This window comes from Aegilops tauschii, chromosome 2 (genome assembly GCF_002575655.3).
Source record: "Aegilops tauschii subsp. strangulata cultivar AL8/78 chromosome 2, Aet v6.0, whole genome shotgun sequence".
Classification (NCBI taxonomy): domain Eukaryota; kingdom Viridiplantae; phylum Streptophyta; class Magnoliopsida; order Poales; family Poaceae; genus Aegilops; species Aegilops tauschii.
The window spans coordinates 130,265,491-130,281,611 of record NC_053036.3 but is presented as its reverse complement, the minus strand read 5'-3'; the positions used below and the strand labels follow the sequence as shown (position 1 = coordinate 130,281,611).

Genomic DNA, 16,121 nt, shown 5'->3' with positions numbered 1-16,121 from the left:
TCTACAGATCTTAAACACAACGTCCTGGTCGAGGTGACTGCCTTCCGCGCCACGCCCGGTGCTTTCGGCGAGTGCGGACGTAGGGACCAGCCATGAATGATTTTGTCGCCTCTTTCCTCATCTTTGGATTCTTTTTCATATGGTGACATGATTAGTGCTGTGTTTTTCCAACGTAAAGTCGATAGTAGTACTAGTAGTACTGTTGGTACGTAGTCAAGGTCGTCGCCTAGGTATAGATCACATTCGTCGCTATAAATCCATGCTTTGCCTTGCTTCGTCTATCCATCTAGTGAGGTTAGTCCAGACTCCACACAGATAACCACAAGTCGGAAAGGAAAACCAGGCGAGATGAACACCCGCGACCTCCTCTTCTCCGGCCTCGACCTCGTCAAGCAACAGGCGAGCGCCGTGGCCTCCACCGTCTCGTTGGCCAAGCCGTACCTCCCCGCAAAGCTAACCGAGATGAACACCGGCAACATCGTCGCGGGTCTCGGCTACGTCAAGAACCATACAGGAGCGGCCGTGGCCTCCACCGTCTCATTGGCCAATCAGTACCTGCCCGCAAGGCTTACCGGGATGAACACCGGCGACATCGTCGCAGGTCTCAGCTACGTCAAGAACCATACAGCGGCCATGGTCTCGACGCGCGACGGCGCCGTGGGGACCGCGGCGATGGTCATCGGGGGCGCCGTGGGCGCCTACTTCCTCTGGCCCGCTGCGGCCGCCCCCGCCGCGGCCGGCGCCATGATGAAGGCGCCTAGTGCCGCCGGCTTCCTCATCTCCCGCACGGCGTTTGTGGCTAACCCGCAGGTCTACTACCAGATCCTCCGCACCGCTGGCGCCGCGGCGGCCGCCGCCGCATTCGTGTAGGGAAGCAAGCAAGCGCGCCCCTTCGATCTCTCCCGTTTGCTTTGTTTCGTGTACTGTGTTTAATTAAGTGTGGTTCGACTATATGGTGGTTCATTCCATCTAGTACTGTATACTCCTTGCCGTGGGAGGGAGAAGACGGGGTGATAATAAGCGCTGCTTCGTACTGGTATTTTTCATTGTTCTGGTCATTGTGTTCTGTTTGCTATATTATGGTGTTTTTGAAGCAATTGCTGGCTGCTGCTTCCTGCTGTATTCTCAGTTCATGTGCCGAATTGTTCCTATATTGTTATGATTCTGTTGTCTCTTCTCTAGTAGTCCATCTGAATATCCGATGGATCAGTGAACCAAATATCCGATGGAGTACATGGTTTCAGGAAAACCGTGGGCAGATGACTACGGATCGATGCAGAAAATTCGCGGAAGTTAGGGTGTGAAAGAATCTCCTTTTGCTACATCTAGTCACCGTAGTGCTTCCTGGAAAGAGGTAAAAGAATCTTTTTCTGATCGATCTATCTAAGCTGAGAAAGAAAAGAAAAGTTAAAACATGCATGCACGCTGCACGTACGGATATACAATGTTTTGATAGAAAAGTTCTGAACGGGATGCTGACAAGAGTACTCTGCTGATAAAGGAATGGGCACCGGTAGTCGCCGGTTGACCGGTCGCCTCGAGTCGCCGGATTCAGTTCTTAACGTCTGTTTGGATCGATGGTTCCGCAGCAGAATAAGTCAACGCACGCAAATCGTCTATTATATGGTCCTGCATAGCTCTGGCGAGGCCGTTCCCCTTGCAAATCGTCGCCCACAACGCTCACAGCCGGCGACACCCTCTTTGCCAGATTGGTAGATGCCGCTCTCAGGATGTATCCGTCCACGTCCCCCGTACACAGGTGTAACGACCAACCTGATAGGGTTCAGCGATCCATGCTTACCATGTCAGTGCGGATCGATTCACCATCACACACGGTACCGATATAGTATAATATCAAACACGAATGCATCATTTTAGTACATCACAAGGATACGAAATAGCATTGTCTAATACAAAATCTAGCCCAAGGTTAGTTCAAACATTGTATCATTGTAGCGGAAAACGCAAATAACTTGATAGTCCCCATATAATAGATTTCAGCTGTGATAAAGAAGCCAACACAATCTATCAAAATCGCACCCATGGAGGCAGTATTCCTTTCGTCATCAAATGATGCATCTATAGTCAACTTGAGTGTACCTTGTGGTGGTTTAGCCCACATTACCTCTTTTGCCGAAAATTGAACAATACATGCCCGGCAAAAGTTCAAAGCAAGGGCTTGTATTGAGAAAATAGAACGTTTAGGTTTAGGGATATTTTCTCCTTTTGTGCATTGTCTTCCTTTCCATCATATGAACCAACTAGCCACTGCAATTAGACATGATACAGGGATTTGAGCAAATAGCGTGGATCATGAGTCGAACTACAAATCAGTTCCTCTAGTACAACCGAACCAACCCTGTCAACAATCAAAGCTCTTCAACTTTTTCCATTAAGCTCGGGTTTTCCAAACTTTTTGCGCTCAAACACATTCAAATAAAGCATGTCATATGTCTTCAATATGCACTTGCCACATAGGACATACAATATGAATTTTCATATGCCGGTCAGCAAGAATAAATTTACATGTAATCACACACAGTAATATCCTCCACACATGAACCTTGACTTCGACTGGGAATTTTAATTTCCATAGTACCTTCGAAATTGGGTTGGCCGCTGATCCACCTTGGATGTTACTTCCTTCAAAATTGCTACCAAACCTAATATTCCACTCAAGGTAGTAGGTTGATCGCACCGTGAAATTATGAGACTTTCTATACCGCCAAACAACAAAATCGTCCATCTCTAGATTTGAAAGTGGGATTTGGAGGATTCTGTCTGCATTAACTCCCTCAAAATTATCTCTAATTAATACTTAATCCCATTGTCCAGTAGTCAGATCAATAAGCTCGTGTACCATAGTGAGAAGTGTCACCTCATAACTATTTTCTTGGAGCTACGTAGGGATCCATGGATCATCCCAAATGTTAACATTTAAGCCATTTCCAATTCTCCATATATAACCTTGATTCAAAGTCTCGGTACCTGAGCAAATACTTTGCCAAACATATGAATAGCCCTTCGTGAACTTAACTGACAAGATATTGATATCCAGATAATATTTAGCCCTGAGAATTCTTGCACATAAGGATTCATTATTTTCAATCATACGCAAACATTCTTGCCCGGAGGGCTTTATTAAACCTACCCAAGTCACTAAATCCCATTCGTCCAATATGCTTTGGAACACACGTTGCCCACCATGCTAGCCAGTGCATTCTTCACTGGTTCTCATCATCAACCCACCAATATTGTGTCATCGCATTGGTGATTCCCTTGCGGATTTTATTTAGGAGACTAAGGACGGACATTACATATTTAATATGTTGGGATTGCCTAAGCAACCGCTTTCCTTGCCCCCAAGGTACATGGTTTTCTCTTTACAACCATCACCATTTGATCCACCAGATCATTAATATGCATAAAACACTCTGACATATCAAGGCCCACCATCAAGGGTAATTGGGTAAATCAAGGTACTTATCTAATAGCGACTCAACGAGTATATTTAGTATGTGGCAAACTTCGGCCTCAGTTGTAACTTCAGTATTCGGGCTAAAGTAAATAGAGGATTTAGTTTCACTTACTAATTGCCCTGAAGATTCACAGTATCTAATAGAAAATTGCGAAGGGCCATTGCATTCTGTGAGTCTGCCTTCATAAGGATTAATGAATTGCCACCGAATAAAAGATTTGTGGCCTATAGCGAATCTCCACATACCTGCACCCCTTTACAATAATTGTTCCTTTTTTCTCATTTATAAATGTTGTCAATCCATTAGTACAAAGGAGAAATAGGTAGGGGGAAGAGGATCCCACTGTCGAAGCCCCCTTGTGGGTATAATCTCATCCATCTCAAAACTATTGAACATGACATGATATCTTAGTGTGCCCACACACTTCATTATCATTTCGACTAGTGCCATTGAGAAGCCCATTCTATGAAGAATGGCTCTTCGAAAACTTCATTCAACACGGTCATATGATTTGTGCATATCTAATTTTACCGCACACATGCCAATATTTAGTTTCTTTATCTTCATTGTGTGAAGACACTCATAAGCCACTATAACATTATCTGTAATAATACGTCCCGGAACAAATGTGTTTTGAGTGTCACTTATTGTTGGTGCAATATTTGCCTCCTTGTAAGTTGAAGATTGTTGTTGGTAACAGAGAGGGACTAATGTGTTTGCTAGTACACACAAAGAGAATAGGTCCCTAGAGTCATGGGGAGTTTGAAACAAGCTCCGAAGATAATCTCCTGCGGGGCAGCAAATATTATCACCGAAGATTAAGTGTGTCGAATTGACCCGAAAAATTGTTGACGCAAAGCAATTGGTTCGATGTCTGTCCGAAGAAATTGACTGTAGCCGAGAAGAATCAAAACAGAGAAAAGACGCAATATTTTCTTTCATAGATCATTTTCTCTTTCTTGAGTCATAGGACCACTCTACTATTAAGAGGAGTATATATAGTGTTTGAAACTTTTGTTTCTCTGATGCTAAACTGTAATCTATGAAAGTGGAGAGAAATCTCTTTATGTTCCGAATAAATACTCGTCGGTCCCTTCTGGACTGCGAGAGATTTTCTTAGGATCGAGGAGTCATCTTACTTGTTCCCCAAGTAAGTTGTCAGTGGTGTTTGAAATACGACCATTGGAAACGTGTCGGTTGGCCATTGGTGGACTCCATGTCCTACATGGTCCTTTCCCATAAGGGAATGCTGCGACTATAAATAGCCACCCCACTCCACCGTGAATTGTTGTCTGCTCTGTGATTTCGAGAAGTTTGTGTGAGCACCCTCTCTCCAGAAGATTTGAGTATAAAATCCACCAAGAGAAAGCCCCAAGAGCCAAAAATATAGATAGTGATTTAGCATCATAGAGATCTAAGTTTAGTACGCTCCATCTTTTACTCTTGAGAGCTACGTGTTGAATCACAAGTCCCTCCAACCATACGTAGTCCTTTTGTAGAAGGGCGAACAGGTCTACCAAATCCTTTGTTGTCATCGAGCATAACTGGTTTCATCTTAATCTTGTTTTATCTTTGATAGTATATCTTCGTTTAAGTTTCAACCATGTTATTTGTGTTCGGTAATCACTCTTATTGTTTTTCGGTAGTTATTCTTCGTGACTTGTTTCTGTTCCATCTATTCCGCTGCCATGTTCTGAGGGATTTGATGTTTTTATCGAAATAAATTTTAAATCTCCCATTCACACCCTCCTTTGGTAGATATACTTAGTTCCTACACTTATCGACCCTGGAAGTAACACTTTCAACCTATCTGCCATCATTTTGGATATTACCTTGTAGACTACATTACATAAGTTGATGGGACGATATTGTGTGATATTCTACGGATTATTAGTTTTTGGAATGAGCACAAGTGTGGTGTCATTCCATCCCTTCGGTATTGTACCCAAGTTAATAGCTTTCAGAATAGCCGAAACTAAATCATCCCCAAGCAACGACCATTTTTTTAATAAAAACCCATGTGAAGTTTGTCAAGACCAGTGGCTTTGAGATCATCAATGCTAAATAAGGCTTTTTCACTTCTTCCGTTGTGTATGGACCGGTTTGAAAGCTGAATAAAACTGTTGCTTATTGATGATTTGGTGCGGCATACAAGAGTATATAAGAGGGTACAAACCGACTTGGGGTAGGGGTACAAAACTGACTTGGACTAGAAGTCGTATACCATAATGACTACTCTAACATCACCCCGCAGTATCAACGGTAGGCTCGACGACGTTGAGACTGAAACAGATATCTTGAAACGGCTTAGTAGGCAGTGCCTTGGTGAAAATGTCAGCAAACTAAGCCGTAGAGGGAACATGAAGCACCCGAACCTGACCAAGAGCAACCTTTTCACGAACAAAATGAATATCAATCTCAATATGCTTTGTGCGTCGGTGTTGAACTGGATTGCTGGTCATGTAGACTGCTGATATGTTGTCACAGTAGACAATAGTGGCCTGCTCAATAGGCCTGTGTAGCTCGGAGAGTAACTGTCGAATCCAGATTGTATCTGCAATGGCATGTGCCACAACGCGGTACTCAGCCTCGGCCGACGAACGTGAGACTGTAACCTGTCTTTTCGAAGACCAAGAAATCAAATTGTTACCAAGAAAAACACAAAAACCGGAAGTGGACCTTCGAGTGTCAGGACAACCAGCCCAGTCTGCATCAGAGTATGCGGTAAGCGAGTTTGGAGAAGAATTATTGAGTTGGAGACCATGATTGAGAGTTCCTTTTAAATACCGAAGAATGCGTTTAACATGATTATAGTGAGGAACCCGGGGATCATGCATATAGAGACATGCTTGTTGAACAGCAAAAGAGATTTCAGGACGAGTAATGGTGAGATATTGGAGAGCACCTGTTAGGCTACGATAGAGAGTAGGATCGGAAAAGGGTTCACCGGTAGCCGAAAGTTTAAAACTAGTATCGACAGGAGTGCGAGATGATTGACAGTCAAGCATACCAGTACGATTAAGAAGATCAAGAATATACTGGCGTTGGGAAAGAAAAAGGCTGGAGAAATCTCGAACAACAGCAATGCCTAAGAAATGATGAAGGAGTCCTAGGTCAGTCATAGAAAATTCAGATCTAAGAAGAGAGACAATATGATCTAAGAACTTTTGAGAGGAGGCGGTAAGAATGATATCATCTACATAGAGAAGTAAATAGGCAGTGTCAGAAGTTTGATGATACACAAAAAGAGAGGTGTCGGAGAGAGATGGAGTGAAGCCTATTGTTTGAATGAAGGAGGAGAAGCGTTGAAACCAAGCTCGTGGGGCCTGTTTAAGACCGTAGAGAGATTTCTGAAGAAGACATACATGAGTTGGAAAGGATGGATTTTCAAAACCCAGAGGTTGCTGGCAGTAGACAGTTTCTTGAAGGGAACCATGGAGGAAAGCATTTTTAACATCAAGTTGGTGAATGGGCCATGAAAGGAGACAGCAACACTAAGAACGGTGCGAATGGTGCTAGGTTTAACAACAGGAGAGAAGGTTTCTTCGTAATCAATTCCTTATTGCTGAGAAAAGCCACGACAAACCCACCTGGCTTTATATCGTGAGAGGCTCCCATCGGAGTGGAACTTTTGGCGAAAAATCCATTTGCCAGAAACAATATTTGTATTGGGAGGACGAGGAACAAGTTGCCAGGTGTTGTTTTGAAGTAAAGCATTATATTCTTCTTGCATGGCACCGGCCCAATTGGGATCAAGTAGAGCAGTTTTGTAATTCTTTGGAAGAGAAGTGAGAGATACAGAGGTATGAAGGTTTAGGCGGTCTTGGGGTTGATGAAATCCTGATTTGGCCCTAGTGCGCATGCGATGATCATTAATCGGGGCTGCTGTAGGAATAGCACGAGGGCGTAAGGTGGGTACTGGTGAGTCCGGCGCAGCGGAAGAGTCGGACGAAGGAGTAGGGCTGGGTAGTGGAGTGGGAGCAGGGCTGGATGGTGGAGTGGGAGTAGGGGCCGGGGGTGTTGGGGAGGGAGCAGGGGTCGGGGGTGTTGGGGACGTCTCGGGTGGGGTGAGTGTATGGTTGGGATTGGCTATGGTGGGTGTTAATGGTGGTGGTGATAAGTTGTGTTCGGCAGGTAGGGGAGTATATAGTTGGAAAGGACGGGGAGAGGGGGTGTTTGTGGAGCTAGGGGTGTTGGATGGTGTAGTAGTGCGTTGTGAGAAAGGAAAAATGTGCTCAGCAAACGTGACATGACGAGAGACATGAACATGTCCGGTGTGAAGGTCGAGACAGCGATAGCCTTTGTGCTCGTCAGAGAAGCCGAGAAAAGCACATGGGATAGAGCGTGGTGACAATTTATTTGCAGAAGTGGCGTAGGCATTGGGAAAACAGAGACAACCGAAAACACGAACCGCGGAGTAGTCGGGGTGGGAAAGAAAGAGGGAATAATAGGGAGTAGTGTTGGGTTTAGTTTTGGAAGGTTGAATATTTAGAAGGAAGGTGGCCATGTGTAGGGCTTCAGCCCAAAACTTGGGAGGCATAGATGATTGAATGAGGAGAGTGCGAACTATATCATTGAGGGTGCGAAGAGAGCGTTCTACTTTACCATTTTGAGGGGAGGTGTAGGGACATGAGAACCTAAGCAGGATGCCATGTTGTAAGAAGAAAGTACGATTTTAATGTTATCAAACTCGCGACCATTGTCACATTGGATAAAGAGAATTGGGAGGAAGAAGTGAACAGACACATAGCGTTGAAAATTAAGGAAAAGAGAATGGATCTCGGATTTGTTGCGTAGAGGAAAAGTCCAGACAAAGTGGGTGAAATCATCTAGAATAACAAGGTAGTATTTAAAACCCGAAACACTTGCAATGGGAGAGGTCCATAAATCACAATGTATTAATTCAAAGGGATAAGTGCTACAAGAACTAGAGGAACTAAAGGGAAGACGCACATGTTTGCCTAATTGACAAGACTCGCAAAACACAGAATTATGAGAGCCCCTATTACATGGTATGGTAAATTCACTAAGCATAGAAGCTAAGACGGCGGGGTTGGGATGGCCCAAGCGACGATGCCAGAGATCGACGGAGGCCAGCATGGATGTTGGAGGGGTGGCGGCAGGAACTCCATTAAGAGAATAAAGATCACCGGAGCTATTGAAGCGAGCGATCTCGGCCTTGGTCAGGTAATCCTTCACAGATAAACCAAAAGGGTCAAATTCAGCCGAAACTAGATTGTCGCAAGTAAATTGGCGAACAGAGATAAGATTTTTAATGAGGGCGGGTGCAACTAGAACATCGCGAAGTAAAAGAGGTTTGGTGGAAGAGGGAAGTTGAGCCTGACCAACACAATATATAGGAATAGACGATCCATCTCCAAGGATAATGGAAGGGAAAGGAGATTTAGTGCAAGAAGATAACCAATTACTAGATGCAGACATATGACTGGAGGCCCCTGAATCAAAGATCCAATCCGTACCTGAGTTTCCTTGTGCAGCAAAGTTATTCATGGCCTGGAGAAAGGCAGCTTGATCCCAGCTCGGCGTCGCAGGTGAGGGTGGCGTCGGAAGCAGTGCCGGCGGATACGATGGTGAAGGCAGTAGGGCCGGCTGGGGAGTGTAGTAGGCATTGGCCGACTGTGGTGGGGGTGGCGTCGGGAGCACGGCCGGCTGAGGTGTGTAGTAGGCGCCGCCGTCGGTGCTGTAATGACCATAAGGAGCATACGTCGGGGCGGCGTGATAGGCATTGGCCGGCTGTCGGGGGTTGAGAACCCCGGGAGCACCAGTAGGCGGCCGAAGGCCGGGTTGCCAGGCTCCTGAGTATGCTGGCGGAGCACCGAGGGTGGATGGAGCGGACCAGGGCATGGGCCATGCTTGAACAAGCCCCGTCCAAGGATCATGAGGAGGCCGCCATGCAACCGCAGATGGAGCACTGGTGGGTGGTGCAAGACTCGGTGCTGGTGATGTCGTAGGCGGAACCGAACGAGTCGACGGCGGCCTGTAGATAGGGTTTTTGCCGCGGTAGTTCGGACTAGGACGCCAGCCTGGGGGCGGTTGAACAGATGACGATGCGGACGGCCCCGCGGCAGGAGCCGGCCTGGAAGGCGGCGCTGGTGTAGACGGCAGAGGAGGATGAGCCACAGCATGAAAGACCTTGGGGCGAGAGTCCTTGCGAGCTTGTGTTTCCGCCGCGAGTTGTAGCAAGGAACGAACTTCAGCGAAGGTAGGAGGGGGTCGTATCATCGGTATGAACGAGGCTTGCTTGTCAAAGTCTTCGCTGAGGCCGATGACGACGATATTGATTAGCTGTGAGTCGCTAACTGTATCGCCGAGTTCGCGGAGCTCATCACCAATGGTCTTAACGCGCTGGCAGAACAGGTTCACCGGGGCGTCTCCTTGCACCATATTGCGAAGCTCGGTGTGGAGAGCGTTTTTGCGAGCGTCAGTGTTGCTTTGGAAGAGCTGACGGAGGGAGTGCCAGATGTTGGCAGCGGTGGCGCCGTCGTGATCGAGCATGTTGAAGATTTCGGTGGTGATGCGGGTGTAGAACCACTGGACGATCGCGAGATCGTCTTTCAACCATTGCGGATCGTCGGGGCGGGGAAGACAGTTGGCGGCGACATGCGAGCGCAGGTTGCAGCGACCGAGGTGGAGATCGAAGAGATGTCTCCAATGGTAGTAGTTGTGGGCGGCGAGATCAAGAACTATGGGGATGTAGGGGCTGACATCGGAGATTGTGTCAGCAAGAGATATTGGTGCGGCGAGGATGGGTGCAGGGTAGTTTTGTGGAGCTATGGTGAGGGCCGAGAGAGAAGCGGCCGCGGCGTTGGCAGCCTTGGCGATGAGTGCGGCCCGGCGCTCGAAGTAGCCGGGCGGCGGCGGCGTTGGCGGAGCCATACCCTAAACCCTGGGACCGGTATCTGATACCATGAAAGCTGAATAAAACTGTTGCTTATTGATGATTTGGTGCGGCATACAAGAGTATATAAGAGGGTACAAACCGACTTGGGGTAGGGGCACAAAACTGACTTGGACTAGAAGTCGTATACCATAATGATTACTCTAACACGGTTAATGAGTCATTCATATACTTTGTAACCCTAAGATTTACTTTATTAATAGCATCCATATTTGGATTAATAGCATCCGCACTAAATAGATTAGCAAAATAAGATGAAATGGGACCACCAAATTATCATTACCTTCACACTAGTTTCCATGATCCCCCTGAGTCGTTTAATAAAATTCAGTTTCTTTCGGGCTGAAGAAAAATTCTGGAAGAAAATAGTATTGCGGTCTCCATTCTTAAGCCAATTTGCACGGCGACATTGCAACCAATAAATTTCCTCATGTTCTAGTACATATTCAATTTCCATTAAGATTTCCCATAACCGAGTTGAATTATCATTTATTGGCTGCTCCCTAGCTACGGGCCACCTCAAGCCTTAGGGTCTCTTTGGTTCACGGGATTCTGAAAACTTGGAAATATGAAAAACATAGGATTAGAATGCTATGCTCATCTCAATCATACAGATTTTAGGTTGTTTGATAGCACCGTAGGAAAAACAAAGTAATCTTTCAAATAAGATTGACTGGATGCTAAAAATCCTATAGGAAATAGCAGTACATAAAAATCCTTGGAAAAAATTCCTATAGGATCCAATCCTATGAATCAAAGGAGCCCTTACTTTCACATCTTCCAGCCTCTTTTTTGGGGCCTTCGGAAATTCTTTGTCCCACCGGTGAAGCTCAGCATGCACTAGCGATGTACGCACAACGAAATTAGTCACCCCTGCTGCACCATCCCATGCCTTAACTAGAGTTTCATGCATCAATTTTTCTTGTGACCAACCGAGCTTCAAACTTCTTGCATCCACTTGACCGAAGGATTGGAGCATCAAACGGCTCTAGATAAATTATAAGCAGAGGGTGGTCGAACTTGCAATGATCTCCATTTGTTACCGTAGCCACAGGAAATAGACTTTGCCACAATCCATTCCCTACAGCACAATGAAGACGTTTTCCTTATTGTGACCTCTGCACCAGGTGAACATATCTCCTGAGTAACCAAGGTCCTCTAACCCACAGTCAACTAGTACCTTCTTGAAATCCTCCATCAATTTAATAAGACTCATGTTACCACCCTCCTTTTCATAAGAATACAAGATCTTGTTAAAATCACCAGCCAAAAACCAAGGGATATTAGCTTGATGGTGCGGATAGCTCCGATTACTCCTTGAGAGGTGCCTCTTCTCCCACGTCGGTTCTCCATAGAAGCAAGTTAATCTCCAAATATTTCCATGTTTGTTTTCTACTCGCACATCAATAAAACCAGGTTGAGTAAAGTGCGGAAAAATATCGACTGAATTCTTCTACATTAACAGCCAACCTCCATGGCTCCATCCGACCCATCACTTTCCAAGCATTCAAATGAATCCGGACCCAAATGTTTTGTGAGCTTTGCTGTCTTAGACTAGTCACAGTGGGGAGTAACTTAGAGTACTAACATGTATATGTTACTAGTCTATGTTACTACCTCCACAGTGGGTAGTAACATATGTGTTGTGTCATGCATCACTTTATTTATTAGGTTGTAGACTCATCTTTTTTTGATAAGTGTGATGTTACAGTAACTAGCTATGTTACCACATGCCTCTCTTTCTTCATTAATTACATGCCACATCATTCATTTTGCCTAGATAAGTGTGATGTTACCACCTACTCCCTCCTTTCTAGTTTATAGGGCTTATCTCAATTTTTTTATTTTTCCAATTTAAAGGGCTCATCTCCATCTCTTCTTGAGATTCCAAGGCGCATTAAATCTTTGAATGCAAGAACTAAAAAGAAACTCACCAATGCATGTAATGCTACTACCCATCTAGTGGCCAAACATGCATGCACTGCAATTAATCTTAATTAATGCATCAATTTAGTTTGGGTAGTTTTGTAAAGTACGAGATACATTCCTCCACTCACCACATGTCTTGGTTGATGAGATTTCAGATTTGAGCCTTAGGCTGGCCATAGTGGGGGTAACATAAGTAGCATCATGCACTTGAGATTTGCAAACATGCTTATGTGGCAGGCAATTAAAGAAGAGAGAGATGATTATAGTAACATAGGTAGATACCGTAACATAATAAATGTGATGCTACTATGTGTCATGCATGGCAATAAATGAGACCAGCTATAATACTAATCTATGATACTCCCTCCGGTCCTTTTTACTCTGCACATTGGATTTGCCGAAAGTCAAACTTTGCTAAGTTTGACCAAATTTATATTAGAAATTATTAGCATCTATAATATCTAATAAATATAATATGAAAATATATTCTAAGATGAATCTAATGATATTGGTGTTGTTATGTGAATGTCTATAATTTTTTATATAAACTTGGTCAAAGTTGGATGAGATTGACTTCAGACAAATATAATATGCAGAGTAAAAAGGACCGGAGGAAGTACTATGCACTATAGAGGTAGTAACATAGACTAGTAACATATACATGTTACTAGTAACATATGCATGTTAGTAGTCTATGTTACTCCCCACTATGACCAGCCTTATAAACAGGAAAGGAGGGAGCATGTTACATACTCTCTCCGTCCGGATTTATTAGGCCCGAGAGCAAAGAACGCAGAGACTGTTTTTATAAGGCCGCTGCAATTACGAGTTTACTTTGCCTCGATTCCTCACCGCATGTTGTACAGTCATTAGCTGGAGGTAGTCGTGATTAACTGCAATTAAATCGAAGCATGCAACCAGCCGCATGCCTTTACAGCGGGCAAGTGCTAGACGTGCGCTTGATTGGCTACATGCAGAGACGAAGCGTTAAATCAGCTAGGGGAATAAATGCGAGCTAATGGGGGTTGGCTGTTTGCATGCTCTGAAATCAAAGGCTACTAGAATTAATACATCACCTTGGTCCTTGAGTTTTTGTTGAAGGGCACAATAAACCCGGACGGAGGGAGTATGTGGTAACATCACATATCTCTAGGCAAAATAGATGATGTGACAAGTAATTAATGAGGAAAGAAGGGCATGTGGTAACATACTCCCTCCTTTTCGGTTTATAAGGCTCAATTCAAAAATCTCATCAACCAAGGTAGAAGGTGAGTGATGGAATACTATTTGTAGTTTGCAAAAGCATCCAATTAATGCTCTTGTTTTTCTCAAAAAAGTATGTTTACTAATGCATTAATTGCAATGCATGCATGCATAAATTACATGCATTGGTCAATTTTCTCTTAATACTTGCATGCAATGATTTAATACACCTTGAAATATCAACATGTGGTGGGAAACAACCAAATTGAGCCTTATAAAATGGAAAAACTAAAATTTTGAGATAAGCCCTATAAACCGGAAAGGAGGGAGTAGCTAGTTACTGTAACATCACACATACGAAGACAACATTAGTCTACAACCTAATAAATGAATTGTTGCATGACACCATACATATATTACTCTCCACTATAGAGGTAGTAACATAGACTAATAACATATGCATATTATTAGTCTAAATTACTACCCATTGAGACTAGTCTAACTTTGTTTAGATGCAACTAAGACAGAAAAATCACATTTGACCACACTTGCTTTCGGATTTCTAGGAGAAATTTTTTACCGCCACACGGCCAATGCCGTGACAATTCCACACTAATAATTCCATTGCTTACGATCAGCCCTCTCTAAGGCCACCGATCCAACCTGCAACCTTAATTCCCTCAGAAATTCCACACTACTCTCTCTGTAAAGAAATATAAAAGCGTTTAGATAAATAAACGCTCTAATATTTCTTTATGAAGGGAGTACTAATTTCAGTGCTTACGATCAGCCTCCTTGGAGGCCACCCATATAATCTGCATCCTTAATTCCTTCAGAGTACTTGTTAAAAGCCTCTTTGATTCGTAAGATTTCCAAAACGCGGGAATATAAAAAATGTGGGATTGGAGTGGCATGTCATCTTAAATTCTACAGGATTGTATGAGTGTTTGATTGTGCATAGGAAAAACGTAGAATTTTTTCAAAGAGGTTTGAGTGGATGGAAAATTTCCTATGAAATCTAGTGCAAATGAATTCTATGAAAAAATTCCTATGGCTTACAATCCTACGAATCAAACAACCATATAGAAAAAAATTCCTAAAGATTAGAATCCTCCAAAATTCCTTTGAGAATCCTTTGAATCAAGGAAGCCCTAACTTTGTATCCGCATGCAGCGGAGCACCGTGCGCAAGTCCCTAAACGTCACAGCGAAGCACAGCACGGGTCATCCATGATGTAGTACGAGTCTCAAACGTCGCGGTAAAACTTAAAACTCGTGCATTGCTGGTTCCCAATACATACAGCTACCCAATGTATCGTTGGCAGAATTAATTGATCATGAGATTACGAGGGGCACTACGATCCAGAACATGGTAATCTTTTCCTTCCTTGATGATCTTTGACGTCTTCCCTGGAATGGACGAGAGTATAAAAAAACTAACCAATGTGACGTTTAATAGTACGCACTTTCCACACCTCAACCTCTGCCTATCCGATCGTCTCCCCACTACTACTCCCCAAACTCGGCCACTAGAGCGAGAAACATGGAGTCGTTCTCATCTCCACTAATCGACGTGATCTTCTGGGCCGTGATCCTGGCGGTCGTGGTGGCCGTGTACGCCCACTTCTCGCCGGCCGAGATGACGAAGACACCGGGCGACGACGCGGGGATCTTAATTTCGCGGGAGGCATGCGCGTGCGCCGCCCACCCGGAGCTCGCTTCCCTGCTCGGTGGTTTTCGCCACTCATTGATCCGCGCCATGGGTTATCTTTCGCGCTTCGGAATCGCTGCCGCCGGTTTCGTGTATGGCCGTCGTCTTCGTGGTTTCTTCGTCCCTCTCGTGTCTTCTCTTTTGAGCTTCGCGGGCGCCGTCGCTGCTTTCGTATTTGGCACTCTTCTCCCACGTCTCCTGACCTGCGCTATGCACTTCCTTTTTAGCTCAGGAAGCTACGTCGCTGGTTTTCTAAGTCTTCTTTGTGGTTCCTTGATCCCCGTCGTGTCATCTCTTTTGAGCTTCGGATCCGGCGTCGCCAGTTTCACATATGATAGTCTCGTTCGTGGTTTTTTCATCCCCGTCGTGTGCTCATTCCTGAGCTTCGCAGGCGGTGTCGCTGGCTTAATGTATAGCGGCCTTCTGTGTGGTTTCTTGGTTCCCGTCCTGCGTTCTCTTCTGAGCTTCGGAGGCGCTACCGTCGGACTCGCGTACGCTAGTCTTATTCGTGGTTTCTTGATCCCTGCCGTGTGTTCGTTCGGAGGCGTCGTCCTCGACGTAGCCGGTTTCATATATGGTGACATTCTTCTTGGTATCTTGATCCCTGCCGTGTGCTCTCTTTGGAGCTTCGCAAGCGACCTTGTGGCGTGCTTGCTGACCAGCGTACTGTGTTTTCTATTTGGATGACTGATGACTACTACTACGTACTGTAGTACTATTTCAGCTTGATTTTTTGTCCAAAAGGACCCCCTGGCCAACGGAATTGTCAAAAAGGACTATCTGTGAATAAATTTGACAAAAAAGACCCCTGGGCCATGGCGGCAGGTGCGGCAGGCGACACGTGGCACCTGCCGCCACGCCAGGAGGCGGCCACCCAGCCG

General features: G+C 44.9%; 1 protein-coding gene across 1 annotated transcript; it reads left to right on the top strand.

The window, feature by feature from the left end:
* The first annotated feature begins 245 nt into the window (after positions 1-245).
* On the top strand, positions 246-1,097 carry LOC109786210 (uncharacterized). The gene has a single exon (XM_020344794.4). It carries the CDS (start codon positions 349-351, stop codon positions 868-870), a length of 522 nt encoding a protein of 173 aa, XP_020200383.1. The 5' UTR covers positions 246-348; the 3' UTR covers positions 871-1,097.
* Positions 1,098-16,121: the final 15,024 nt, after the last annotated feature.